This window comes from Littorina saxatilis, linkage group LG2 (genome assembly GCF_037325665.1).
Source record: "Littorina saxatilis isolate snail1 linkage group LG2, US_GU_Lsax_2.0, whole genome shotgun sequence".
Classification (NCBI taxonomy): Eukaryota; Metazoa; Mollusca; class Gastropoda; order Littorinimorpha; family Littorinidae; genus Littorina; species Littorina saxatilis.
In genome coordinates this window covers 26,928,821-26,956,369 of record NC_090246.1, presented here as the reverse complement: position 1 = coordinate 26,956,369, position 27,549 = coordinate 26,928,821, and the positions used below count along the sequence as shown (strand labels likewise).

General features: G+C 44.4%; 1 protein-coding gene across 1 annotated transcript; it reads right to left on the bottom strand.

Moving 5' to 3' along the window:
• Positions 1–21,790, bottom strand: LOC138958632 (serum paraoxonase/arylesterase 1-like). The gene is made up of 10 exons (XM_070329845.1): positions 21,390–21,790; positions 20,118–20,198; positions 19,042–19,112; positions 17,070–17,125; positions 6,391–6,586; positions 4,258–4,393; positions 3,516–3,716; positions 2,847–2,928; positions 2,164–2,301; positions 1–1,595 (listed from the first exon to the last, which is right to left on the bottom strand). The coding sequence occupies exons 2-10, from the start codon at positions 20,186–20,188 to the stop codon at positions 1,422–1,424; spliced, it is 1,125 nt and encodes a 374-aa protein (XP_070185946.1). The 5' UTR covers positions 20,189–20,198; positions 21,390–21,790; the 3' UTR covers positions 1–1,421.
• Between the last annotated feature and the right edge of the window lie 5,759 nt (positions 21,791–27,549).

The window sequence follows — 27,549 nt, the reverse complement described above, 5'->3', positions numbered from 1 at the left end:
TAATCTGAGTAGTTGCTTTATTCGTTTTGATATTCATAATACAAAAAATAATATATATTTAGACTGATGTTACACAACACTACATACACGCACGCACGCACGCACACACGCACACACACACACACCTCGCGCGCCTTTTCTCCCAAAAGAGGAATTTCGAGGATAGTGAAAAATCTAAATTATTTCACAGGAAAAATTACTTGCATTGTGAGCTACTGCCACGAAAAAAAAAGTTTACGATCGCATAGGCTACACTTACGTGAGCCAAAAACCACTCGTAAGATTTAAAAATCAAATACGAGTAGCCTTAAACTGAACCAGTTGTACGTGCGTGTACTTGTCGTAGTAATCAATATGGTACAGAAAATGTCAGTGCTATAAATGTCATCAAACCCGCACTACGTGCGCTGGACAGCCCCAAAGACGAACTGAGGAGGAAGGGAACTAACTTTTAACAAGTACCGAAGAAAACGCGCACGGATCATCTCCCTTGGTTTGTGAAGCTTCGGGTTCCCGTTCACTAAGTAACTGGTTTTACTGCTTTGCGTCTGGTTTAAAACATGGTGTCACATTTGGTATTACACAAAATTCAATCTGTCCCAAGGCAGCCAAAGAAGAGTATGAAGGCTAGAAATCTATAAATACTGAAAAATTGCCTCTTTTTCTGTTACAATATTAACCAATCTTTCTGTTCATTTTTGGAATGTTGTGAATTTCCAAAAAACTCTGTGGTAACAATCCTAAACTGAGCAATTTGATAATTCAATACTTGTTACCTACTTTTTTTCTGATGAATTATGCTACCAAGATGTCTATTTTTGTTGTTGCTTTTGTAATTTCCAAAAAGGAATCATCAAATAGGGTACTACTGCAGTTCTACTCACCAATACAGTGCAGATGTCTTTATTAGACATGTATGAAATTCTTCCCTGGTAAACCATCACAAAACCGTATGGGCTGTCAAACATAAGCTACTTGGACACATACCAAATTTCAACAGGCTGGCTTTTTTCTGTGCTGAATGGGAATTTTGTAGCCGATTTTTTTTTTTTTTTTCAGGCGTGCACGCTTGGCAAACAACTTTTTTTTTTAAACTTAAAATCCGGCGCCCGTTCATTGAAAGCTACATTTGGAACAGGCTGGCGGTTATCTTTCTTTCTTTCTTTGGTGTTTAACGTCGTTTTCAACCATTCAAGGTTATATCGCGACGGGTGGCGTTTATCTGCCGTTAGTTATGCATTTCAAAGTTAAAATTTGAATCATCATGCCTGTAGTATTGCCCTGAACAGGAATGGGGCTTGATGCAAAATGCTGACTCCACACTCTCCCTCTTAAAAAAAAGGGTTTTTAATCTAACAGTGAAATCTCTTCTCCTAGTTGCAATTGTTTAAAGTTAAAAGTACCCCAAAACAGTGCTGTAATTACAAAAGAGGGACGTTAACTTTACAGGTGACGAGATTATGAAAAACAGAACCGACGAGGAGAGTGCCGTCATACACTATGGCTGTCGAGGATCCCGAGATCAGGTCTCCATGGTCGTAAAACAGTTCTTGAGACGATTTGATCAAACCATCCTCCACTGCCAGTTGAATGACCTGAGGAACAAGAAAACAGCAATTACCTCTATACTGTTGTTGTTGTTGTTGTTGTTGTTGTTGTTGTTGTCGTTGTTGTCGTCACCCTATTCAGTTCTGCTTCATCGTCGTCTTCTTCTTCTTCTTCTCCTTGCGCCTTTATTCTTTTTTTTCTTTTCTTTTTTTGTTAGTTATTTTTGTATGTTTGAAATGCGAATACGACAGTTAGTTATTGCAATCAATAAAACTACCGTGACAGATAGGTTTTCACCAAAGCATTCTTGAGAGCTTTGTTGATTGGAAGCAAGTTATTGAATGGCGAGGACACCCTGCTTATATTATTTTTGTCAACATGATTGCTGGCATATGCCAGCATAAATTGAAATGAACTGAATACAGGTAGTACTGTTCGACAATGATCTTCGATACTTCGGATCACTGCCGCTTGGTCAGCCCGAGCCCGTGATTAATATTAGAAACAAGGTGAACAACTCCTCATGAGCTATCATAGCCAGGGAGACCACTTCATCTCCAACCACACAGACAAAGTGATACATGTAATTGAAACAGTGCTGCTTAGGGTGATTACCTGTGAAGGAGTTGTCTGCCCACCAATGTCATCAGTGTACGCAAGAAATTTGTAGGCAAGAGGGTGAAGCGCCACAAAGAGATGTCCGGTCTTTTGGTCTACCTGGATATTGTCCGGCCATCCATACAGTGGGTATTTCTGCAACATAGGTAATACGAACAATACAGTCGCTCAAGGTGAGAACACATTTTCACATTTCAAATGTGCGTTCAGACTGATACTTTTGAATTACGTAAAGCAGACAGTCGAACACTCAAAACGTGAGGGAAATAACACCGAGAAAATTAACACAATTAAATGCGAACGCAAGCAGGCAGGCAGGCAGGCAGGCACGCACGCACGCACGCACTCTCTCTCTCTCTCTCTCTCTCTCTCTCTCTCTCTCTCTCTCTCTCTCGGTGCACCCTCTCTCTCTCTCTCTCTCTCTCTCTCTCTCTCGGTGCACCCTCTCTCTCTCTCTCTCTCTCTCTCTCTCTCTCTCTCTCTCTCTCTCTCTCTCTCTCGTTGGACCACTTTCTAGTACATGTAGCGAGAATGTACGCTCTGTGTCACTTGTTGAAAATATTATAGGTCATAATTATTCGACCTTCATTCAGTACTTTATCTTATTGGGAAACCTAATTTGCACAAGCGTACATGCCCACGTCAACAACAAAATATCAGTGGTTTACAATCCTTGATACCTGCACAGGCCTTAAAGTGTTGTCTTCGTTTCTCTTGTACACGGCTATTTCTCTGGCCACAAAATAGGCCACGTAAACGTACCTGGAACAAAATATAAGAAAACTATTTAGTACCGTCTTCTCGTCGTTGTCATCTTGTTCCACACGTTGATGTGGGGTTTTTTTTAACGATAGAAGCATCGGCATCATCATTGCCGTCATCATCATCAGCAGCAGCAGCATAGCATCATCACTACATCATCATCATCATCATTATCATCATCATCATCATCATTTTCTTTTTCTTCGTCTTCATCATCATCTGCAGCACCTCTATACCACCCTCTCTAACCACCTCTAATACAACTATTTAGTATTAAGGGGCTGTTACATCAGACAGGACAGTAAGATGCAACTGTTGTCAAGTCAGATGTGGTCTACGGCAAAATTCAACACGTCGTTCTTTCGAGTCAAGAATGTTTAATGCAGCGATTGTACAAACACGGAAATGTGTCTTTCCTATTATGTTTCAAAGTTAAATGCAAATCGCCTCGTGCTTCATTCGATGGCACATATATAATATGTTGAATGAACTGAGCACTACACGACTCAGTGCGCTGTATACTATACTGTCGTTGCACTCAACTTTGCTGCTTTGCGTTACACGCACATCAACCCTTTCGAACTCACTTTCCCCCAGGGGACATTGCCACGCCGTTCGGACTTTTCAGACCGCTGTCAACAACGGTGTAGGTCTGACCGTCAAAATAAACCACGTCGGTTAGAGGCAGCTCCAGCAGCACCTCCAATAACACTGCCAGAGGCTTCGTGAAATAGTTGGAGTTGGTGAAGTAGAAACTGTTTTCCCCTGTTGCTTGCAGATCGTTGACTCTGTCATAAAAAAAAACCTGTACAATAATGGGTCTTATTTAAAGACGTTTTTTGGTGGGTTTGAAAGCCCTAAATGACCACAAAATAAATCATTCAATCTCTAAAAAATACAAAAGAGCTAAAATAAAAGGTTTAATGTATATAACACAACGAGTCTCATTCATATATATAGACGTTTCCGGTCGGTTAGAAAATCCTAAACGACCAACAAAATAACAAAAGCATGGTTTGTGGACCTTTCTAGGCCAATGTACACATCGAGCACAACAACATGCCAAGAATTTTACCAACACTTTGCTTTCAAGCTTTCAGCCCTCTAATTTTTACTGGCAAGCACGATTCACGCGAACTTACTTATTAATAGGCCCAGTTCCGATCATTTCTTTTTTAAGTGATGGATGGCTTGATTGTTACTCAATATTTCCGGTTTCAGAAAAAAAATCTTAGCAAGCCTTCACTGAAGCTCCCAAGAGTTACCACAAACGATGCCCATTATGCAGTTCGAAGAATACCAATTGAATATGCGTTCTCTTAAACTGACACCATCATAGTAGGATCACTGAAGTAGGTCTGATGAATAAGCTCCTGTTTGAGGGGATCATAGAGAAACTTCTCCACCCGACTCGCAACGGCCTCGTCTCCATACGGGTGGTTGACGACAAACACCACGTGACGACCTGCACAAGGAAACAAAACAAAATTGAAGTCAACTTATACTGTTTCTTAGCAACTAGTAAATCCTTCCCAAAGCACTAAGCCATCTTATTCCTTATGTGATTTTTGTTCTTTGTGTTGACAGTGAGGGAGATGTTTTTTCTGTTACTGTTATATTGCCTTTGTTGTATGTTCAATACGGTATCGTCGTTAGTCACTGGAGGCGGTTGAATGTCATATTTATCCGTCAGTCCATTATCCGTCCATCCGTCCGTCCGTCCATCCGTCCGTCCGTCCATCTGTCTGCCTGCCTATTTGTATGTCTGCATGCTACGAACAGAATGTCTCGTTGCTAGCGACGCCGTTCATATGAACGTCTTGAACATTTTTTTTTTTAACAAAGTGTGTGTCGTTGTAACGACGCCGAACAGTTGACGAGACGAAATCATCCAGCAACTATTCATGGGAATTGCCCGACACATTTCTTTCAGGAGGTCGTCTTGCCGACTCAAAATCCAAATCTGAACCGATTTTTGGTGCATTGCCGGCTACAATATTTGGAAGTGCACTTTTCGACCGTCCATAGATATACAGGGTGTCTCCAAAAAAAGTACCCGGTTTTCTTTCAATACTACAGACAAATTAAGTCAGTAACTTTATTGAAATCATTTTTGCGTGCCATTGTAGTCAGTTCATAGAAGTTTTGTCCCCAGTTCACAGCTTTCAGTTGAGATCGTCTGTTTCTTCACACCACGTGATCAATGTAGCCACCCCGTTTTCCAATGACAGACTGCACCCTCATTGCCATAATATTGTTCATTACATTGGGGAATGTTTCCTGTGGGATGTTCTGGATTTCTCTGAGAATGTGGTGGGGCTCCATCCTGTTGGAACCACTGTGATGTCATTCGGATTTCATTGTCCCTTCTCTTAGTTTTTTCATTTCTCGCCGTCGGTACTGATGTTTCCATGTCTTTTGGGGTACTTTTTTTTTGAGACACCCTATATATATTATATAGTCTATTATATTTATGGACCGTCACACAGATCCATGTAGCTCTTTGGACGATTTGAGACATTGTTATTTCTGTCTGTTTTCTGTGTTCTGTTTTGCTTTGCTTTGCTTTGCTTTGCTTTGCATTGCGTTGCGTTGCGTTGCGTTGCTTTGCTAGGTTGTGCTTTGTTTTTAAACTACTTTCCTTGTTTTTGTGTTTGATTTAGGGTTGTTTTGGGGACGAAGGCAAAGGTCCCTTCAAAGCCACACTCCTTCCCGTGAAGACAGTACGGCTCCCCATCTCAGATAATTATGGCCAGGCCTTTTACATGGGATAAGACCAACCCTCCACTTGGACAACATATAAAAAGATCAACACCTTGACTGTTTGCTTTTGTGGGTTGGATTCTATTCATGAATTAATTTCTTACGAACATTTACGAAATCGGTTCATCAAAAAACCTCACAATGCACAGAGAGCACCAAGGCTGTTGAATGTTGAAACGTGAAAGGATTGTCTTATCCAATGTTCTTTCTTCCTTTCTTTATTTGGTGTTTAACGTCGTTTTCAACCACGAAGGTTATATCCCGACGGGGAAAGGGGGGGGGGGGGGGATGGGATAGAGCCACTTGTCAATTGTTTCTTGTTCACAAAAGCACTACTCAAAAATTTGCTCCAGGGGCTTGCAACGTAGTACAATATATTACCTTACTGGGAGAATGCAAGTTTCCAGTACAAAGGACTTAACATTTCTTACATACTGCTTGACTTAACTTTTTACAAAAATTGACTATATTCTATACAAGAAACACTTAACACTTAACAAGGGTAAAAAGAGAAACAGAATCCGTTAGTCGCCTATTACGACATGCTGGGGAGCATCGGGTAAATTCTTCCCCCTAACCCGCGGGGGGTCTTATCCAATGTAAAAGCCTGGCCAGAGCTGAGATGGTGAGCCGAGCTGTTTTCAGGGGAAGGAGTGTGCCTTTGAAGGCAGCGCGCTAACTTCAGTGACCGTTCCTCACCTTGCTTGCTGTCCTCCACGACACTGATGCCATGCGGGGCGAAAGTGTCGGCGTTGAATTGGGAGGTGGAGGTGATCTTGAGCTCTCTGGGTGCTGCCTGCACGTTCTGCAGATCCATCAGGTACATACGACCTTTCACCCCATGCTTCTTCCAGAACTCCTTGCATTTCGGATCGAAGATTTCGTAACGCAAACCCTGCAAGACAAACTACTGTTTTAACAGCGAAAGTTCTGTGTGCTGCCTGCACTTGAAGATCTGTGGTTCCTGTCTTGTAATCACCACCTTCAGTGATGGTGATTGGCATTAATGTATGTTGGGGTACCACCACCCCCCCCCTCCCCCCCCTAGTCTCTGTAGTATGTTTGTCTTTTGTAAAAGAAAAACATCAATCAATCAATCAATCAATGGAAAATTTCCTAAATAAATTTTCATTTAATTAATATACTTACCCGAATCACATTAGCATTGAGTCACCTGAGATGCTTATCACTGAAAAACGCTTACCCGGCTAAAGAATTTAAAGGGAAGCAACCCCATCACCAAAACGAAAGTGAAAGTAGCTTTGGTAATGGGCCAGCACACCGGGAGTTACCTCCCATACGGGTGTATGCCACGTCACTTCCTCTAGGAACACGTGCCTATTATCATACGGCTTTAAAAAATCTTAAAACCATAAGCGGGGCAGGTGGGAGGGAATACAGTATGTGATTCGGGTAAGTATATTAATTAAATGAAAATTTATTTAGGAAATTTTCCATTAAATATCATATTCTTACTCCGAATCACATTAGCAGATAACATCAACAAGGCGGTGGGCTAGAAATGAATCAAAACTCACCATCAAGTTCTGGACAGGAACTGGCCTGCTGCTATGAGCGCTGGAAGGCCTCTGGAGCCATCCTGTCGAAGAGCTGTGACGTCCCGAAGATAAAAGTTTATGAAAACATCTTCGGAACGCCAATACGCAGTTGTCAGCACCTCCTCTAGACGTCTGGAGCGCAGAACTGCCAGAGAGGATGCCCACGCCCTCGTTTCATGGGCTCGGGCCGAGTCAAGTGGCAAGGAGGGCATAACCCCCCCCCTCTTTGTGCGACTCCACTCATAAGCCTGCTTGATGAGCGAGGACACCCACCGGGCCAACGTTACCTTCGACAAATCTTTCTCGCGCCTAGTAAGGAGAGAGATAAACAACAACTTCTGAGAACTAGCCCGAATCGGCTGAGTACGGGCTAAATACAGACGAAGTGCCCTCACAGGGCAATTGACCGAATCGGGGTCATCCGGGGCCAACGCGCTGGTCAGAGCCTTAACTCTAACCAGCGGAGAGGCCTGCCCCGGAGACTGATTCTTGGCCAGGAAATCAGGCCGGAAACGCAAAGATGCGGAACCGTCCGGCTCAAAGGAGATATCTCCAGGCTGACCCGACAGGGCGTGGACCTCGCTACCCCGTCGGGCCGTAGCCAACAAAAGGAGAAACAGCGCTTTGCGAGTGACATTGAACAGACTGGCCTCGCTTAAAGGCTCAAAATCCGCAGAACGAAGGAATTCCAGGATTAAAAACAAGTCCCACTTGGGAGCGGGCAAACGAGCTTTAGCTTCCTTAAGAGCAGCCCCTTTAATGACTGCAGCTATAACGCCCCCGACTCGAACAGAACGACCAATCTGCTTAAGAGTCGCCGAGATAGCGGAGCGCCGGACCCTCAACGAGGAGACTGAGGCGCCCTGTGAAGACATGAAAGAGAGGTGGTTAGCGACCTGAATAGAGCGCGGAGCCACCGAACTCACCCCTCTAGCTGAACACCAGGCAGTCCATGCCTTCCAGTGGGAAGCATAAACTGAAGAGGTGGACGCTCTATGCGAGCGAGCCACCAAGTCCAGAGTCAAAGACGACGCCCCAGAGCGCTTCAGCGAGTCCCGAACAACTTCCACACGTGAAGCTTCAGAAGACTGGGCTCCTCGTGTGGAATGCCTGTTCGGGGCTGCACTAGTTCCCCTCGCACGAGTGCGAGAGGAATGGGTGGCCCTTGGGCGAGCCGAAGAAGATCTGGAAACCAGACCTGCGACGGCCACAGAGGAGCGACCAGAAGAAGAAGGGCCGGCTCCTCCATCTCCGCTTTCCGGATTACTCGGCTGAGTAACGGAAAGGGAGGAAAGGCGTACGCCTCCAGACCCGTCCAGGGAAAGACCAGAGCGTTCACTCGCCATGCCTGAGGGTCCGGGAATGGCGAGACGAACACCGGAAGCCTCTTTGAGTACCTTGTGGCAAAAAGGTCCACCAGAGGCTTTTGGACCTGGGCCCAAAGGCGAAGCAGTGCCCCGTGAGTGATCGTCCACTCCGACTGAAGCACTGTACCGGAACGACTGAGCGCATCCGCCAAAGTGTTCAGCCTCCCTGGAAGGTACCTGGCCGAGATCGTGATATGATGCTGAAAGCACCACACCAGGATCTCGCAAGCCCTCTCCGAGCCCTCTCGCAAGCCCTCACACCAGGATCTCGCGAGCCTCCCTGCTTGTTGATGTACGCCGCCACTGTCATGTTGTCTGTAAACAGACGAACATGTTTGGCGTACAGGGAGGGCAGAAACTTGGCCAGAGCTAGAGCAACTGCCTCTAGCTCCAGCAAGTTGATGTGCCACAAGGACTGCTCCGTCGTCCACAGACCGGAAGTAGTCTGAAGATCTGTATGTGCCCCCCAACCCTCCCTGGACGCATCTGTAAAGAGGTCCAGGTCGGGGAGGGGCACGACGATCGGAACACCTCTGCAGACCCACTCCGTGTCCAACCACGGAAGGGTCGCAGACTGGAACCATCCCTGCAAAGGGATGAGGGCGTCCCAGTCCACCAGAGGAGAGTCCACAAACGGCTTCAGCGCGAACTGAAGCGGACGTTTGTGGACCCGGCCCAGTGAAACCAGAAGAGCCATAGACTCCATCTGCCCCAAGATGGAGGCGAGCGAGCGGATGGAAGCCATCAGGAGAGGTAAAGTGGAGCGAATCTGAGCTTGGAGCTTGTCCACCCTTCTCTGAGAAGGCTGGACAGTCCAAGCGACCGTGTCGAAAGACATCCCCAGATAAGTGAATGTCTGTGACGGGGTCAGCTCCGACTTTACCCGGTTGATCGAGAACCCCAACGAGTTGGATTCTCGAAGAACCGTCAGGGTATCCTGCGAACAGCCGCTCTGGGACTGGTTCATGATGAGCCAGTCGTCCAGATAAGCCCGCAGACGGATACCCTGGGACCTCACCAGTGCACAGACCTGTCTCACCACCATGGTGAAAATCCATGGTGCGAGAGACAGCCCAAAAGGGAGTGCGCGAAACTGGTAGATCTGATCTCCCCACCGGAAACGAAGCCATTTCCGGTCGGCCGGATGCATAAGAAGGTGAAAGTATGCGTCCGTGAGATCGATCGAGGTCACCCAGTCTCCTGGGCGGAGAGAGTCTCGGACAGAGGCTGGCGTCTCCATCTTGAATTTTATCTCCCTCAAGAAAGTATTGAGGAGAGATAAATCCAACACTGGACGCCATCCTCCTGATGCTTTGGGAACAGCGAACAGACGCCCGTAAAATCCCAGGGAGCTGTGGACCCGAACTCTCTCCACCGCGCCCTTCTGCTCCAGGGAGGCAATTTCCGACTGCAAGACGGAACGTGCTTCCTGCGAGAAGGGGGGCTTGAACCGCGGAGGCACTCGGGTAAGAGGCGCCTTTTCCTCCCGCCAGAGTAGACGGAAGCCCGATCTCACCACTCCCACAATCCATTGGCTGTCTACTACCGACATCCAACGAGAAAGTGCCCGGGAGGGGCCTCCCGCCATCACCAAGGTGGAGGGCGGGAGGGAGGTGAGATCGGGAGCGCTTCATTGGGGGTGTGGCTTACTTCCAGAGCCGCCACGCCCCCTCCCCGATGCCGTCCTCTTCTTCCCACCACGAGCGGCCGGCGGAGCCTGCCGCTTCTGAGCTGGCTTGGGGTTTGACGATGTCTGAGCCTGCTTCTGCTTAGAAGGCTGAGACTGTTTCACCCCCTTCAGAGTGTAGTCAAGGAACTGACTGTCCTTGTTCGACTGAATCTCCTTCTGTCTGGCATCCAGTGCCAGCGGACAGAAGAGAGACTCCTCTGAGACCGGGGAGACTCTCAAGGTCTCCCTAGTAGCCAGCTCCGTGAATTGGGACTGCGAGAGGAAGAGATCCCTCCTACAGAGTACCGCTTGGGTGTACTGCAGGGAGGAAAGACGCAATTGTTCCTCATTGACCTTGGCCAATGCGGTCAAAAGCGCAGAGACATCGTCCGCATTCTGTTCTTCACTGAGAGTGAAAGGAACCAGCGAATCGGTCAATGCCCGAGACAGAGCCCGAACGAGAGTCTCCGCAATGGAGGACAGTTCGATCTGCCGACGTCCAACCTCCTCAGCAGAGAGGAGGGAAGCCTCGGAAACCGGCAAAACCGAATCACGCTTGATCGGTTTAGTCAGAAGAGGCAGCAATTCCCGGGAAACCGGAAGGGTAGCCCTAGGGAGTGCAAAAGACGCCAGCCAACTCTGGCTCTGATTGGGCATGCCAAGCTTCCTATTGGCCGTAGGCACGAAGGAAGAGGCTTGAGCAGCTGAAGCCACCCACTGCTGAGCTGATTCCGGAACTGGACCAAAAGGAAGCAGTAACGGAACAGGCACTGGCCGAATACCACTCCCCGCATGTGCTGGACGAACCAGTGAATGCGAAAGTTGGTAAGCCACTGACGGAGACTCGGCGAACCGGAAGGAAGAAACATCTTCCTGTGCCGGCCGGAAGTCCGCCATGGCAGAAGGAACGAATGATGCGGAAGAGTCCGCAGCCACCACCCCTTCAGGAAAATAACGAGACGTTACTTCCGCCGCGACGTCAAGAACAGACTTGAGCTTCGACGGAAACACGCCCCGCGACTCCTCGCTGACCACTGATGGAGCATCAGAATAGTCACACGTGGAACCATGACCGAAGCCACCAGTTCCGGAAGCAGAAGCATGCCCTGGCAAACCGGAAACCGGAAAAGCCTGAGCACTAACGTCATCCTGCCGCCCAAAACCCTGTGAAGGTAAAGGGTAAGCAGGACGACCATCCGCAAAAACCGGAGCTGGATGAGCTGACGTCACTCCCCCGACTGAGTGGAGTGATGCCTGCTCAAGCCTAGGCGCTTGAAAGCCGGAAGGCGCACGCTGTAATCCACTATCTGGTATCCGGAAGGAACCACCAGAAGAGGAAGAAGCGTTTCCGGCCGAAACCGGAAGTGTAGTCAACGGAACCGCAAAATGCGGAAGTGAAGACTGCACTGGTTGACTTCGCGATCCGGAAGGACCGGAAGTCAGTGAATACTCCATCCTGCCGCGACCGCCGTAGCGTGCCGGAGCGGACGGATCATCACTTCCGGCAAGTGCCGGAAATGCGGCAGTCGAAACCGACTGCCGCCGCTGTTCGATCAAGTCCGGGGCCTCGTAGGTTATCGCCGGAAATGAAAGATCAGCAAGGTATCGGTCGTGACCCGATGCGAAAGAGCTGTCCCCCGAAGGAGAACGTCCAGGCGCCTCACGAGGGCTATCGGACCAGCTCTGCTTACCAGCCGACGCTGAAGAGGGAGGACGCTGCTCCAAGCCGGAAGTGGAGGACAAAGACACGGAAGCCAAAGCCCGGACGTCACTGCCAGATGCCGGAAACGCCGAACTGCTGGCGACGGAACGCTGAAATTCTGCCTGCACCAAGCTGCGGATTTCCGGAACCAGTGACTTTAACAGAGAGGAAACCAACGCACCTTGTCCAGGTGCTAACAACGATGACGAAGTCTCCGATGTAGAGACAGGTGCAGAAGTAACAGTAGCGCTAGGCGCCGCAAAAGAAGCAGAAGTAGTAACAGCGCTAGGCGCCGAAATTGGTACAGCCAACAAAGTGTTACGCTCTTGGTCTGTAACAAGTAACGTTGCTTTGGAAGAGGAAGACTTAGACTTAATTTTCCCCTTGGGGTCCGACTTGCCACGGCGCTTGTCTGAATCAGACATGTTGACAACAACACGTGGCAACGCGAAAAAATTTACTGAAACATAAGTCTAAACGACTGGAAAATTCAGTAAACACACGCACTAATGCGTTTACAAAATACTATAGCTAAACTTGCCCCACAAAAAGCAGAGGCACGGAGAGCTACGAACAAAGTCACACGAGCTAGAAAACTAACTCACACAACAAAATGGCGACACGCAAGACACTGACACGAACGTCAACAACACGTGGCAAAGTAAAAAGATTTACTGAAACGTAAGTCTAAACGACTGAAAACACAGTAAACACACACGCTTACGCGTCAACAAAATACTAAAGCTACACTTGCCCAAACAGAAAGAGGGCACGCAGAGCTACTAGCAAAGTCACACGAGTTAGCTAACTAACTCACACAACAAAATGGCGAAACACGCAAGTCACTGACACACAAGTCCGTAAAAAACGGACAACGTACAGTAACGAAACAGCGCAAACAACCAACAACAAACGGGAACGAGCTCACCAAACTGTAGGCAAGGCGAGCAGAAAAGCTGGGTAACGTGGCCGGCGGGTGTCACTCAAACACACAAGGTCAGCCACAGAGCGTCAAAAAGTGAACCGTCCTCTCCGAGGTGAAAAAGACGTATGATAAAAGGCACGTGTTCCTAGAGGAAGTGACGTGGCATACACCCGTATGGGAGGTAACTCCCGGTGTGCTGGCCCATTACCAAAGCTACTTTCACTTTCGTTTTGGTGATGGGGTTGCTTCCCTTTAAATTCTTTAGCCGGGTAAGCGTTTTTCAGTGATAAGCATCTCAGGTGACTCAATGCTAATGTGATTCGGAGTAAGAATATGATATTTAATGAAGCTTATATCGCGCATATTCCGTGGGTACAGTTCTAGGCGCTCTGCAGTGATGCCGTGTGAGATGAAATTTTATACGGCCAGTAGATTGCAGCCATGTCGGCGCATATTTACCTTTCACGGCCTTATTCCAAGTCACACGGGTATGGTAGACAATTATTAACTGTGCCTAAGCAATTTTGCCAGGAAAGACCCTTTTGTCAATCGTGGGATCTTTAACGTGCACACCCAATGTAGTATACGGCCAGTAGATTGCAGCCATGTCGGCGCATATTTACCTTTCACGGCCTTATTCCAAGTCACACGGGTATGGTAGACAATTATTAACTGTGCCTAAGCAATTTTGCCAGGAAAGACCCTTTTGTCAATCGTGGGATCTTTAACGTGCACACCCAATGTAGTAAACATGATTCTAACTTACTTATGTTTGGAAGTGAACATTCGCCGCATGCAAAGTATAAGCACAGGAACTACAGCAATTCACGACGACAATTTATTTTGATGTACATCCACTGAGGGACATACAGATGTTTTCTTTTTCTTGCAATTTCTTATTTTCAAAAGGTATTAAAACTGATAAAACTTATATGTACTTACCAGTACAGGGGAACCACCCTTTTAAAAACTGTACACACCTGAGAAAATCAGGTCGTAGAAAGGAGGGAGTCTTAAAACGGGGGTACATTTACAAGTTATGAAAAGAAAATATGTTGAAGCAAGGTCTTAAAAGACGGGAAGTGTTAAACCAAAGAGTCTTAAAAAGAAAATTCCACTGTACGAATCCTGGCACCAACACAGCGTCACTCTGTCAAACAAGACAGGCACAACGAAGAAATATTGTAGGTGTTATCAGGGGCGGACGAGGGGGGGGGGGCACATGGGGCACGCGCCCCCCCCCCCCCCCCCCCGAAAAAAAAATTGGAAAGCTGATTCTATGACTATTTCTAAGTTCAAATGGCACCAGATGGCACCATTTTGCTTCTTTGGGCCAAAAAATTTTTCCGGGGGGGCATGCCCCCGGACCCCCCTAGCAAATTCGGGCGCTTCGCGCCCATCACATTCACTTTTGATTCAAAGTGCCCCCCCCCCCCCTTACAAAGCAACTGATCCGCCCATGGTTATGTTACATTTGTAGGTAAAAGACAGCGATTTTTCTCGGGCAACCCTTCAATACTGACGTCAAAACCAGTTAGACCGCTGCCGTTTACATGGCAGACTCTTTACCAACTTTCACCTAACTTTCAAGCGACTTTAGTCGGCGCCAAGTCAAATCAAAATCGCTGCCCATGTGAACAGCACAAATGCTCAAACTAGTTTTAAGCGGCGATTTTCGCCAGACTTGAAGGCCAGTTCAGCTATTGGAGCTACCTCCTAATATAATGCTGGAGGAGAAGTTTGGCTAGAGCTCAAATATGAATAGGCGTCTAATTGCATCTCTGGCTAGAGCCAACCAGTCGGTAAGCGCAATAAGAAAAGTCTGCGGCATAATATTCGCCGAGTCACGTGCGAGTTGAGCAGCGCTCAACTGAGCTTTGGAGTCGCTGCTGCCCGAAATCGAACCTTAATCGTTGAGGTAGTTCACTGACATGGCAGACTTTTCGCCGACTTGGCCTCGAAAACTCGGGAGAGAAAAGTTGGTTGGAAGTCTGTCATGTGAACAGCACCTAAACGTGTTTGACGCCTGCCTAGGTAAAAAAAAAAAAAAGCACAATATGTTTACTACACAATCTTGCCATTCAAAATAATAATGCTGCACTGAATTCGTAAATAATAATTATGCATTTTATCTTTACGAAAAAGAGGTTGAATTTTGCCCGTCATTTTTACAATTAGTCAAGTTTTGACTAAATGTTTAAACATAGAGGGGGAATCGAGACGAGGGTCGTGGTGTATGTGTGTCTGTGTATGTCTCTGTGTGTGTGTGTAGAGCGATTCAGAGTAAACTTGAGTAAACTACCGGACCGATCTTTATGAAAATTTACATGAGAGTTCCTGGGTATGATATCCCCAGACGTTTTTTTTTTCATTTTTTCGATAAATGTCTTTGATGACGTCATGTCCGGCTTTTTGTGAAAGTTGAGGCGGCACTGTCACACCCTCATTTTTCAATCAAATTGATTGAAATTTTTGTAAAGCAATCTCCGACGAAGGCCGGACTTCGGTATTGCATTTCAGCTTGGTGGCTTAAAACTGAATTAATAACTTTGGTCATTAAAAATCTGAAAATTGTAATTAAAAAAAAATATTTTTTAAAAAACGATCCAAATTTACGTTCATCTTATTCTTCATAATTTTCTGATTCCAAAAACATATAAATATGTTATATTCGGCTTAAAAACAAGCTCTGAAAATAAAAAATATAAAAATTATGATCAAAATAAAATTTTCGAAATCGATTTAAAAACAATTTTATCTTATTCCTTGTCGGTTCCTGATTCCAAAAACATATAGATATGATATGTTTGGATTAAAAACACGCTCACAAAGTTAAAACGAAGAGAGGTACAGAAAAGCATGCTATGCAGCACAGCGATCAAACTACCGCGCTAAACAGGCTCGTCAGTTTCACTGCGTTTTGCACGAACGGCGGACTACGGTCATTGTTACAAAATGCAGTGCGTTCAGTTTCATTCTGTGAATTCAACAGCTTGACTAAATGTAGTAATTTCGCCTTACGCGACTTGTTTTTTTACATTTAGTCAAGTTTTGACTAAATGTTTTAACATAGAGGGGGAATCGAGACGAGGGTCGTGGTGTATGTGTGTGTGTGTGTGTGTGTGTGTGTGTGTGTGTGTGTGTGTGTGTGTGTGTGTGTGTGTGTCTGTGCGTGTGTGTGTGTAGAGCGATTGAGACTAAACTACTGGACCGATCTTTATGACATTTTACATGAGAGTTCCTGGCTTTGGAATCCCCAGACGTTTTTTTTCTTCCTTTTTTCGATAAACGTCTTTTATGACGTCATATCCGGCTTTTTGTAAAAGTTGAGGCGGCACTGCCACACCTTCATTTTTCAATCAAATTGATTGAAAATTTGGCCAAGCAATCTTCGACGAAGGCCGGACTTCGGTATTGCATTTCAGCATGGAGGCTTAAAATTTAATTAATGACTTTGGTCATTAACAATCTGAAAATTGTATTAAACTAATTTTTTTATAAAACGATCCAAAATTAATTTTATTTTATTCTTCATCATGTTCTGATTCTAAAAACATATAAATATGTTATATTAGGATTAAAAACAAGCTCTGAAAATTAAAAATATAAAAATTATGATTAAAATTAAATTTCCGAAATCGTTTTTAAAACAATTTCATCTTATTCCTTGTCGGTTCCTGATTCCAAAAACATATAGATATGATATGTTTGGATTAAAAACACGCTCACAAAGTTAAAACGAAGAGAGGTACAGTAAAGCGTGCTAAGCAGCACAGCGCAACCGCTACCGCGCTGAACAGGCTCGTCACTTTCACTGCCTTTTGCACAAGCGGCGGACTACGGTCATTGTGAAAAAATGCAGTGCGTTCAGTTTCATTCTGTGAGTTCCACAGCTTGACTAAATGTAGTAATTTCGCCTTACGCGACTTGTTCTTCTTTTCGGAACGTGTGTTTTTGTTGAGCCGATTTTCGGAGTACCCTCATTAGGAAGGCTGTAACAGAGACTTTCAATAAACACAATAGAAAATAACAACTACGTGTTAATCAGTGCCTTCTCTAACACAGAAATTTTACAAACAATAAGAACGCGCCTGTGAATTACTTCTTTCTGAAACAAAAAGTATTCTTTTTGTCAAGTTTACATTTCACTGCTTACCGATGAGATCAAAGCTTGTCCATTGGGTAGTATGTGAAAATCTTCTGATCCAGGCTCTACAAAGCACATGAACAAACAGGGAGATCAATACATCAATAAGCCAATAACTACATCAATTAATACATTGATATAGTCTATCAATACATCAATAAATCAACACATCAACCAGTAATCAGTTAAACATATATAGATCTGGAATGACTACGTATGAACATCACGACATTACAAATATAAATGTGCAAACCTATCGAGAACATTGACAAAATCGTTAAATTAAAGAAAACGATTAAAGGCTCACTCCGCCTCACAGATTTACAGAACGATGACAACTTTTCACTAAGAAAGCTTTACTTATTGAAGGGAACGCACTCGCAATAGCGTTCAACAACATTGAATGCCACTTACAAATCCCTTGAATGGCTATTTAGCACGCGTAATTACACGGTTGGCCTAGTGGTAAGGCGTCCGCCCCGTGATCGGGAGGTCGTGGGTTCGAACCCCGGCCGGGTCATACCTAAGACTTTAAAATTGGCAATCTAGTGGCTGCTCCGCCTGGCGTCTGGCATTATGGGGTTAGTGCTAGGACTGGTTGGTCCGGTGTCAGAATAATGTGACTGGGTGAGACATGAAGCCTGTGCTGAGACTTCTGTCTTGTGTGTGGCGCACGTTAAATGTCAAAGCAGCACCGCCCTGATATGGCCCTTCGTAGTCGGCTGGGCGTTAAGCAAACAAACAAACCAAACGCGCAATTACACAGCAGTTCTCGTGGTTTATTCAACCCCCGAGACATCGTGGCCCCGTGTGACCCACTTTATTTATACATGACCTATAGAGTCGTTTGCGGTTTCAAAGCAACTCTACATTCTGCAATAGCACGTTATTGGCTATATTGCGTACCTCTGAATCGAAAATACAACAAACGATAGGGAGTGACACAAACTGACTGAGCGGCGGCGGTGGCGGTTGACTTCAAAGAAACTAGCGATATGCAGAAAATTCGTCTGCTTTGGCATTGGTTAGATGCAGCTCATTTTAGCCCTGTCGCTGTAGTACGATTTTAAGCGCAATACTCATTCTACACAGGCAAATGTTTGGAAATCTCAATCGACCGGCATTCCAACAAAGAAAAAGTTGCGAGGTTTTTGGCAACTTACTTTCCCGCCATCAAGTCAAAAGAGCTGCATCCTTACACTTACCATTCAATTCAGTTCACACGGCCTCGCATGCCCTGCTTCTGGGCTCCCTTTTTTCAAACTTTCAAAACTACGAATTCTACTGATCTTCAGGGCCGGACCAAATGAGTTGTAAGGGGGGGGGGGTTCCTCCTTTTTTGGGGGGGCAAATCAGCGTAGTGGCGAAGCCACAAGCGCGTGCCTGCTGCGAACTAGGGGGGTCCGGGGGCATGCTCCCCCGGAAAATTTTTGAAAAACGGTTAAAATCTGTGCAATCTGGTGCATTCTGGGCCTTGTTTTGAGGGTTAAGAGCAGCATTGTTTTGGTGCTAAAACTAGTAAAAAAAAAAAAAAACCCACTCAAAGCAAGGTACATGCTTTTTCCAGGGGTGGGGTTCCGGAACCCCTGGAACCCCCCTCCTGGGTCCGGCCCTGGATCTTGTCTTGATGATGACAAAATTCTTTCGTGATTTAAGAATGTTTGTCTCACATGCTGTCAATTTATTATTTAGATTTTAAAAGTTAGGTCTAGCGCCAAAACGAGGCTCCCGAAAATCTCCATTGTACGGCCGTTCTTACTGCACAAAATAAATTCTTTGAAAATATCTGACTCAGTCTCAACGGAAAGCAGCCAGCATGTTCCCGAGCGGTAAGCGTTCAAATGGAAGTTTGTTCAGTTTGTACCGTAGGTAAAAGCTCGGAGAGCTCAGTCATCAGAAACAGAATCTGATGGTTTACGGAATGCGGAGGGTAGCTTTAACAACGAAGGCAAATATTTTGAAGATAAAAATGCATGCTTACGAACTCCCTCTACTGTTTGACAAGGTCCTGGATAATGCTGGTAGTAGTGTGCAAAAACTCCCCATGAGTTCCTGTGAAAACACACACACACACACACACACACACACACACACACACACACACACACACACACACACACATACACACATACATACATACATACACACACACATCATTATTCCCAATCACTGTACCTTTTCAAATGTCCATTTATTGGGAGCACACCTACACACACACACACACACACACACATACAAACACACACACACACACACACACACACACACACACACACACACACATCCAGGGTGAGAATCAATGAACGATGACACTGCTTGCTTGCATGTTTGATCTTTGCTTGCCAAGCGATAACATAAACACCGCTGGGATGTGTGGTGTTCTGCAATGTTTTAAAGCTCGGAAAGGCAGCAGAGGGCTTGTCATCAGCTTTCTCTAAATGGCTCTAAATAGTTTCCTCGAGGGCTAAAATGGAAAGGATACTGCCCCATGAGTGGTGGTTGATGACATCTAGTTTATATACAGCGGCTGAATCCTAACGCATGGGACAAAGAAGGAAACTCGGCTCCACTGATTTGATATGTATAACAAAATGGTAAAGGTAAAGAACAAATCCTTCCTTAGCGAAGCAACTATTGACTTATCATTCATAGGCTTAGAAGGTAACGCAAACAAATTAACCCGGCAGCACGGATCGACGTTATCTTCAACAGTTTCGCTGCACCGCTGACTGTGTGCCTGTGCATTCTGAAATGTAATCGTGTACCGGTATGTCGCTTCAGTTGAACCCAACACTTGTACAGTGTGTCTAGTATCCTCACATTAATTGTTGTCTTCCTGTCTGTTCGTCTGTCTGTTTACCAGCTGGTTTACCCCCCTCCCCCCCCCCCCCCTGCATCTCTCTGTCACACACAACCACTCTCTCTCTCTCTCTCTAGTTCTCTCTTCCTCTCTCTCTCTCTCTCTGCACAAACACACACACACACACACACACACACACACACACACACACACACATATCATATACACTGACACGCGCGCACTCTTTTAGTACTTACACAATTCTGAGAGCTTGCTGAGCTATCACCCCAAGAACAGCCACCACAAGGATTTTCAGCAGAACGCCCATAGTATTTTTTCTGATAGCAGACATTACAGGTATAGTAAATAGAGGTAACGCTCTAGCCGACAAATAGGCCTTACTTGGTGTAAAACACACACACACACACACACACACACACACACACACACACACACACATTTATCATTGATGTACACGAGCACAGAGAGACAGATAGACAGAGACAGATAGACGGACAGATAGACGGACAGACAGACGGACAGACAGACGGACAGACTGAAAGACAGACAGAAACTTAGACAGTCAAACAGAGAGAGAAAAAGAGAGATAGAGAGACAGACCAACACACAGACACATAGACAGACACACAGGCCGTGAACACTAAATGGTTTATTGTACTAAGGCCACAGACCCATATAGGCTACACACCGGAGGGGGGGGGGGGGGTCCCAAAATAAGTACCAAAAGTGAGAGGGGGAAATAAAACAAAGGTATAACCTGCTTGTACTCATAAATCAACATTAACATTTTTCATTTAATATTTACCTACCTCAGAAAAATAGGTCTTCTTCTGATCGCATAATGTATACATTTTGCCAGATACCTACACCTATATGCGTCTCTATATTTAATAATTGAAGAAAGTGACATGTTTCCAAAACAATTTAGAAGACTTCACCTTAATTCTAAATACAATGGACAATGTAATAAAAAAAAATGTGTTTCATTTTCTTCCAAATTGCCGCAAAATAAAGGCAATTATGTGCTGTTTCACAATCATTGTACCTTTTCAAATTTCCATTTATTGGGAGCACACCTTGTCTAAACTGGGCAAGCGCAACTCGAAAACAATAAATGTTTAAACATTTGAAATATACGTTTCCACGGCCATCATGTTCTTAAATGTACAGTAAAAACTGTAGGCCTAGCGATCTTCAATCGAATGCTTTCGGCCCATTCCTGCAAAAACATATCCATCAATCTTAATTCAAATACACGCAAAAACATGTTAACGTGTCCAGACTGTGACGAAATAAAAACCTGTTTTTGACAATATCAGTCGAACATCGGTTGCCCGGCAACTCTTTTATCCGTTTTCGTCCAAAGCTGAAAGCATTAATTTTATATGCCTGTTTCGGAAGTCGTTTATCGTCCATTTCAATTTAGCGGAACCAGTACCACAAACATCGTACATTGGCATTTGATATACAGAGAGACTGAGTAAGAGAGAGAGAGAGAGTATGCTCACCGTTTTCTGTTACCTTCACTGAGCCAATGGATATTGTATTCGGAGTACAAACTTGAAGCACGGCAACACAAATGAAACCTAATAGCCGCTTTCTATATAAAGGCGGCTAAATCACACTGCGGGTTGATTTTGCACAGCGGCAAATTTGGGCAGCATCAGCTTTCAACGAGACTTGCCGAGCACTACACGTCGCGTACTGTACAGAAATAAAACCACTTTCGTGGCTGACAGCATATTATTATTATATTGAGCTATCAGTCATAAAGCAGTCCTCAAAAACGGGTGAAACTGTATGCAAACAACGTTTCAACCACTGCTTGGGACACTTTGTAGGTCGGCTATGGGTATACGGGGAGCCCTCCTCCAGCTTTGAAATGCAGTGTCATGCACCTGTGGCTGAAACGTATCAGAAGGTAGGAGGGAGAGCTTGAAGGGCAGCTTGTTACGAACATGATTTTGATTATTTGGTGTACACGGAATGTATAATAGAATGTCAAGTGCAGGCACCTATGGTTGATGTTTTGCTAGGGTTGACAGCCTAAACACGCACTGATTTTTGCGTCTTGTCACGTTGCACGTGAAGTTTCTGTGAATCCACCCAACTGGTGGACGGGTGAGCTATCCCTGTCATTCTTACCTGAATAGCCAACTCGCACAATACCCCGCTTGAATAGCTCTCCGGTGCAAAACTGAGATAAGGAAGGTTCACTTCCCTGCGGGCAAACGTTTTGATCTCACAAGCGCTGGTGTTCTCTGGCTTGTGTTAACGCGTGAAAATTATTAATTTTTAGTTTTGGCGCAAGTAAGCCGTCAGGAAGCGAGCCAAAACTGAAAATTAGACATTAACACTTAAAAAAATTAGTTATTAACACGTGAAAATTAGTAATTAACACGTGAAAATTAGTAATTTTTACGTCATAACTGTAATTTTCCTGTGAAAATTAGTAACTTTCACGGGTTAATTACTAATGTTTAGTTTTGGCGCTAGTAAGCCGTCATATACATTGCCACTCGTAAACATTATCGCCATTATGCCCTGTGTCATTCTACTCCATCGTCGTATTCTACCCGGTCGTCGTCATCATCATCAAAGGCTTAATGTGGTAACGTGAAAAAGTGAAGTATGCATGTGTATCAGTGGGAGTAAAGGTCAGTGTTAGAAATATGTTGTGTGACCAGAATTGATAAGTGAATATTTTGAAGGATCATAATCATATGTCTTGTGATGCATAAGTATGTCAAATACGAGAGTAAATTGTTAAACTGTTCCCTACTTTCTTTGATTGTTGTTATGAGTGAGACGAACCTGGAATCGAAAGTGACCGGCACGGTTGGCCTAGTGGTAAGGCGTCCGCCCCGTGATCGGGAGGTCGTGGGTTCGAACCCCGGCCGGGTCATACCTAAGACTTTAAAATTGGCAATCTAGTGGCTGCTCCGCCTGGCGTCTGGCAATATGGGGTTAGTGCTAGGACTGGTTGGTCCGGTGTCAGAATAATGTGACTGGGTGAGACATGAAGCCTGTGCTGCGACTTATGTCTTGTGTGTGGCGCACGTTATAAGTCAAAGCAGCACCGCCCTGATATGGCCCTTCGTGGTCGGCTGGGCGTTAAGCAAACAAACAAACAAACAAAAAAAATCGAAAGTGTGAGTGATTGTTGTGAGTACGTCATTCATTATAGTTGTAAAACCCATTCATAACACAGCTGTTGGGTTGTGGCTGTCAAATCTGTTCAACAGAATGAGTTCTCATGTAACTGAAACTATATTTTACAGTTACTTGGCGATTTTAAAAGCTTGATAACTCAAGTCCAACAATTTTAGACATGCTATAATGTCTTTAATCGAAGAAAGTTTGCATTCTTGGCCGAGCATATGCAGCCCGCTCGAAAATTACTTCAGGAATCGACCGGGTGGAACGGCGCTCTCTTCATGCCGTGGTGTAGTTGGCGTAATCGGGGTTGTCTAGTTTTGCCCTCTATCTAAACTGAGCAAAAAAATCATTATTGCACCCATTTTTGTACCCCAACTAAAACATTCATTCCCGTGTTATTTTATTCTAACTTTATATGCCATTAAAGGCCCTTCACTTGGCTACCTTGCACACTTTTCGGATCAAAGATTTTTGTTGTAGGTATCACGTGACCGCCGCCGAAGTCAGGGTACCCCCAAAATCGACCTGACAAAAACGTAATGTACCAATTAAAAAATCGACAAAAATTCAGAATAGGCTTAACTTGGCAACGTTTACAGGGCCGGACCCAGGGGGGGGGTTCCAGGGGTTCCGGAACCCCACCCCTGGAAAAAGCATGTACCTTGCTTTGAGTGTTTGTTTTTTTTTACTAGTTTTAGCACCAAAACAATGCTGCTCTTAACCCTCAAAACAAAGCTCAGAATGCACCAGATTGCACAGATTTTAACCGTTTTTCAAACATTTTCCGGGGGAGCATGCCCCCGGACCCCCCTAGTTCGCGCGCCTGCAAAGCAGGCGCGCGCTTGTGGCTTCGCCACTTCGCTGATTTGCCCCCCCCCCCCTCCAAAAAAAGGAGGAACCCCCCCCCCTTACAACTCATTTGGTCCGGCCCTGGTTTACAAACGAGGAGAAAGCCAAATCGTTTATCTATCCAGAACAATTTTCTTTTGCTATCTTGCGTATCTATTGTGTTATGTCAATTCTACTGATGCAGGTGTTGAGCGCATGAGCAGTAGAAAACGAGAGGGTTTTGCGTCCATTTTGAGGGGTACCATGACAAAAAGCACTTTATTTCAGCAATGCCTAAGTGGATTGCTTCACAACTTTCAGGATCTTAAGTCTACATATGAGACGTACGTCCGGTAAAATTTCGCATCGTTACAGATATTTGTTGAGATTATATGCAATCTTCCGGAAAATGTTTTAAAACGTGTCATAAGTTTAAAGGTTTACATTAAAAAAATCATGACTTTGCATGCGTACAGACATATAAATGTTACAAATACTGCCAAAGTTGCATATAAATACAATAACTAGTTTACGTTTCCTGGTCCTGTAAACACGATCACATATTTTTGGAGGATTGCAGTGCGACAGCCATGTTCAGTCATCCGTACCGCAGCATGTTTTGAGAGGCATTCAGCGATAACCGCTGTCAATAGCAAACAGCCTGAACGTTCCATTTTTATATTTAGTCAAGTTTTGACTAAATATTTTAACATCGAGGGGGAATCGAAACGAGGGTCGTGGTGTATGTGCGTGTGTCTGTGTGTCTGTGTGTCTGTGTGTGTGTGTAGAGCGATTCAGACTAAACTACTGGACCGATCTTTATGAAATTTGACATGAGAGTTCCTGGGTATGAAATCCCCATACGTTTTTTTCATTTTTTTGATAAATGTCTTTGATGACGTCATATCCGGCTTTTCGTGAAAGTTGAGGCGGCACTGTCACGCCCTCATTTTTCAACCAAATTGGTTCAAATTTTGGTCAAGTAATCTTCGACGAAGCCCGGGGTTCGGTATTGCATTTCAGCTTGGTGGCTTAAAAATTAATTAATGACTTTGGTCATTAAAAATCGGAAAATTGTAAAAAAAAATAAAAATTTATAAAACGATCCAAATTTACGTTTATCTTATTCTCCATCATTTGCTGATTCCAAAAACATATAAATATGTTATATTCGGATTAAAAACAAGCTCTGAAAATTAAATATATAAAAATTATTATCAAAATTAAATTGTCGAAATCAATTTAAAAACACTTTCATCTTATTCCTTGTCGGTTCCTGATTCCAAAAACATATAGATATGATATGTTTGGATTAAAAACACGCTCAGAAAGTTAAAACAAAGAGAGGTACAGAAAAGCGTGCTATCCTTCTTAGCGCAACTACTACCCCGCTCTTCTTGTCAATTTCACTGCCTTTGCCATGAGCGGTGGACTGACGATGCTACGAGTATACGGTCTTGCTGAAAAATGGCAGCTACTTGACTAAATATTGTATTTTCGCCTTACGCGACTTGTTTTCTCGTGTGTTTACATGGCTAGCAAATGTCTGTCAGTCGCCTTACTCGAATGAAACTTTGGCAGTTCTTGTAACAACCATTTTTCTGTATGCATGCAAAGTCATGCATTTTTAGGGTGTACATTTACAAACATGTGACGGGTTTAAAAACATTTTCCGGAAGAGTGCATAACATCTGCGTGCAAGCATGCAGTGATCCAACATTTCACTCAATGTAAGTCTTGTATGTTGACTTCAGCTCCTGAAAGTTTCAAATCAATCCATTTAGGCATTGCTGGAAAAAAAGAAGCTTTTTGTCATGGTACTTCTCAAAACGGACGCAAAAACCTCGTTTTCTACTGCTCATGCGTTCCACACCTGCATCAGTAGAAATGACATAACACAAGAGATACGCAAGATAGCAAAACAAAACAACCTGTTCTGAATAGATCAATGATTTTTTATTTTTTCTCGTATGTAAAAGTTGCAAAGCTGCGGCTATTATGATTTTTTTTCCGATTTTTTAATTGGTACATTACGTTTTTCGGCGGCGGTCACGTGATACCTACAACAGAAATCTTTGATCCGAAAAGTGTGCAAGGTAGCCAAGCGAAGGGCCTTTAATGGCATATAAAGTTTGAATAAAATGACACGGGAATTAATCTTATAGTTGGGGTACGAAAATGGGTGCAATAATTTGTTTGCTTAGTTTAGTAGAATACACCACTTATTAGCTTACACCCCGGAAAATACGGGATGTTTAGGCTTTGCTCTGTCTGTCTGTTTGTATGTGTGTTTGTGTGTGTGTCTGTCTGTCTTTTTATTAGATTTGTAAGCATCCTAGTGTTCACTGGTAATAAGAGAATTTTAGTAATCTGTTTTAGCTGTTTTCAAAGACGTTTTCAATTGAGGTTTACGGTTGGATTAACGCTCGCGTCACGCTTGCGTCTTGATTGAAAACCGCTTATTCAAGTATCGGGTTCCAACATTTTGACCTCTTCTGACGTAGACTACAGAGAAGAGGCGCTAGTAAAAAACAATCTTTTTATTTTATTCTCAGATAGATTTTGGGGGGATTTTTTGTGTGTAAGTTAATGTGAAGCTAAGATGCGGATCGTAGGGTCGAAGCTGTGACTGCAGATGCATGTGTGTGTGTGTGTGTGTGTGTGTGTGTGTGTATGTGCGCATGCGCGCGTGTGTGTGTGTATGTTTGTATGTTTGTGTGTGTGTGTGTGGTAATAAGTGATGTGTATGTGTGGAACAAACACATATATACATATTTGCTATAAATACAGAGTGACTGTTCTCTTTTTTGTTTGACTGACTGCATGTGCATGTGGGTACGGTCGAGGGCGTGACTGCAAATGCATTTGTGTACAGGGGCCGGTAATATGAACAGCGTATTTTGGACGGTCGAGCAACCACAGTCGACTGACTGTCAAGTCAGTTGACTGCAGTCTGCTGACCGGCCGTGTTTTGACGGGTAATATGTGCAGCGCGGTAGCACTGACAGTCGGCTGACTAGACAGTCAGCCGCTCAGTGGTATTTTTAGAACATTACAACTTCCGATGTAAACATCGGTCCTGTTTTGGCGGTACCGGTATCTAAATTTCGGCGCCGACCCTAAACTTTTTTTTTCCAAACTCAAATTTTTTATTTTTTTTTTGGGTGGTAAAGGACAGGGTGAGAAAATTTGATCATTAAAAATCTGAAAAATGTAAAAAAAATATTGTTTTTAGAAAACGATCCAAATTTACGTTCATCTTATTCCCCATCATTTGCTGATTCCAAAAACATATAAATATGTTATATTTGAATTAAAAACAAGCTCTGAAAATTAAATATAAAAAAATTATTATCAAAATTAAATTATCGGAATCAATTTAAAAACACTTTCATCTTATTCCTTGTCGGTTCCTGATTCTAAAAACATATAGATATGATATGTTTGGATTAAAAACACGCTCAGAAAGTTAAAACAAGTAGAGACACTGCGGTCGATCGACCGAAAAAGGTGCCTGTAAGCCCAACCGCAGTCGGGCGACTGTTTTCAGTTGGACCGGCAGTTGTTCGCGCTCATATTACTGACTTTTGCGGTTCAACGTCGACCCACCGTCAGTTTCACGGTCAGCCGACCGATGACTAGCTACATATTACCGGACCCAGGTGTGTGGGGGTGTGTGTG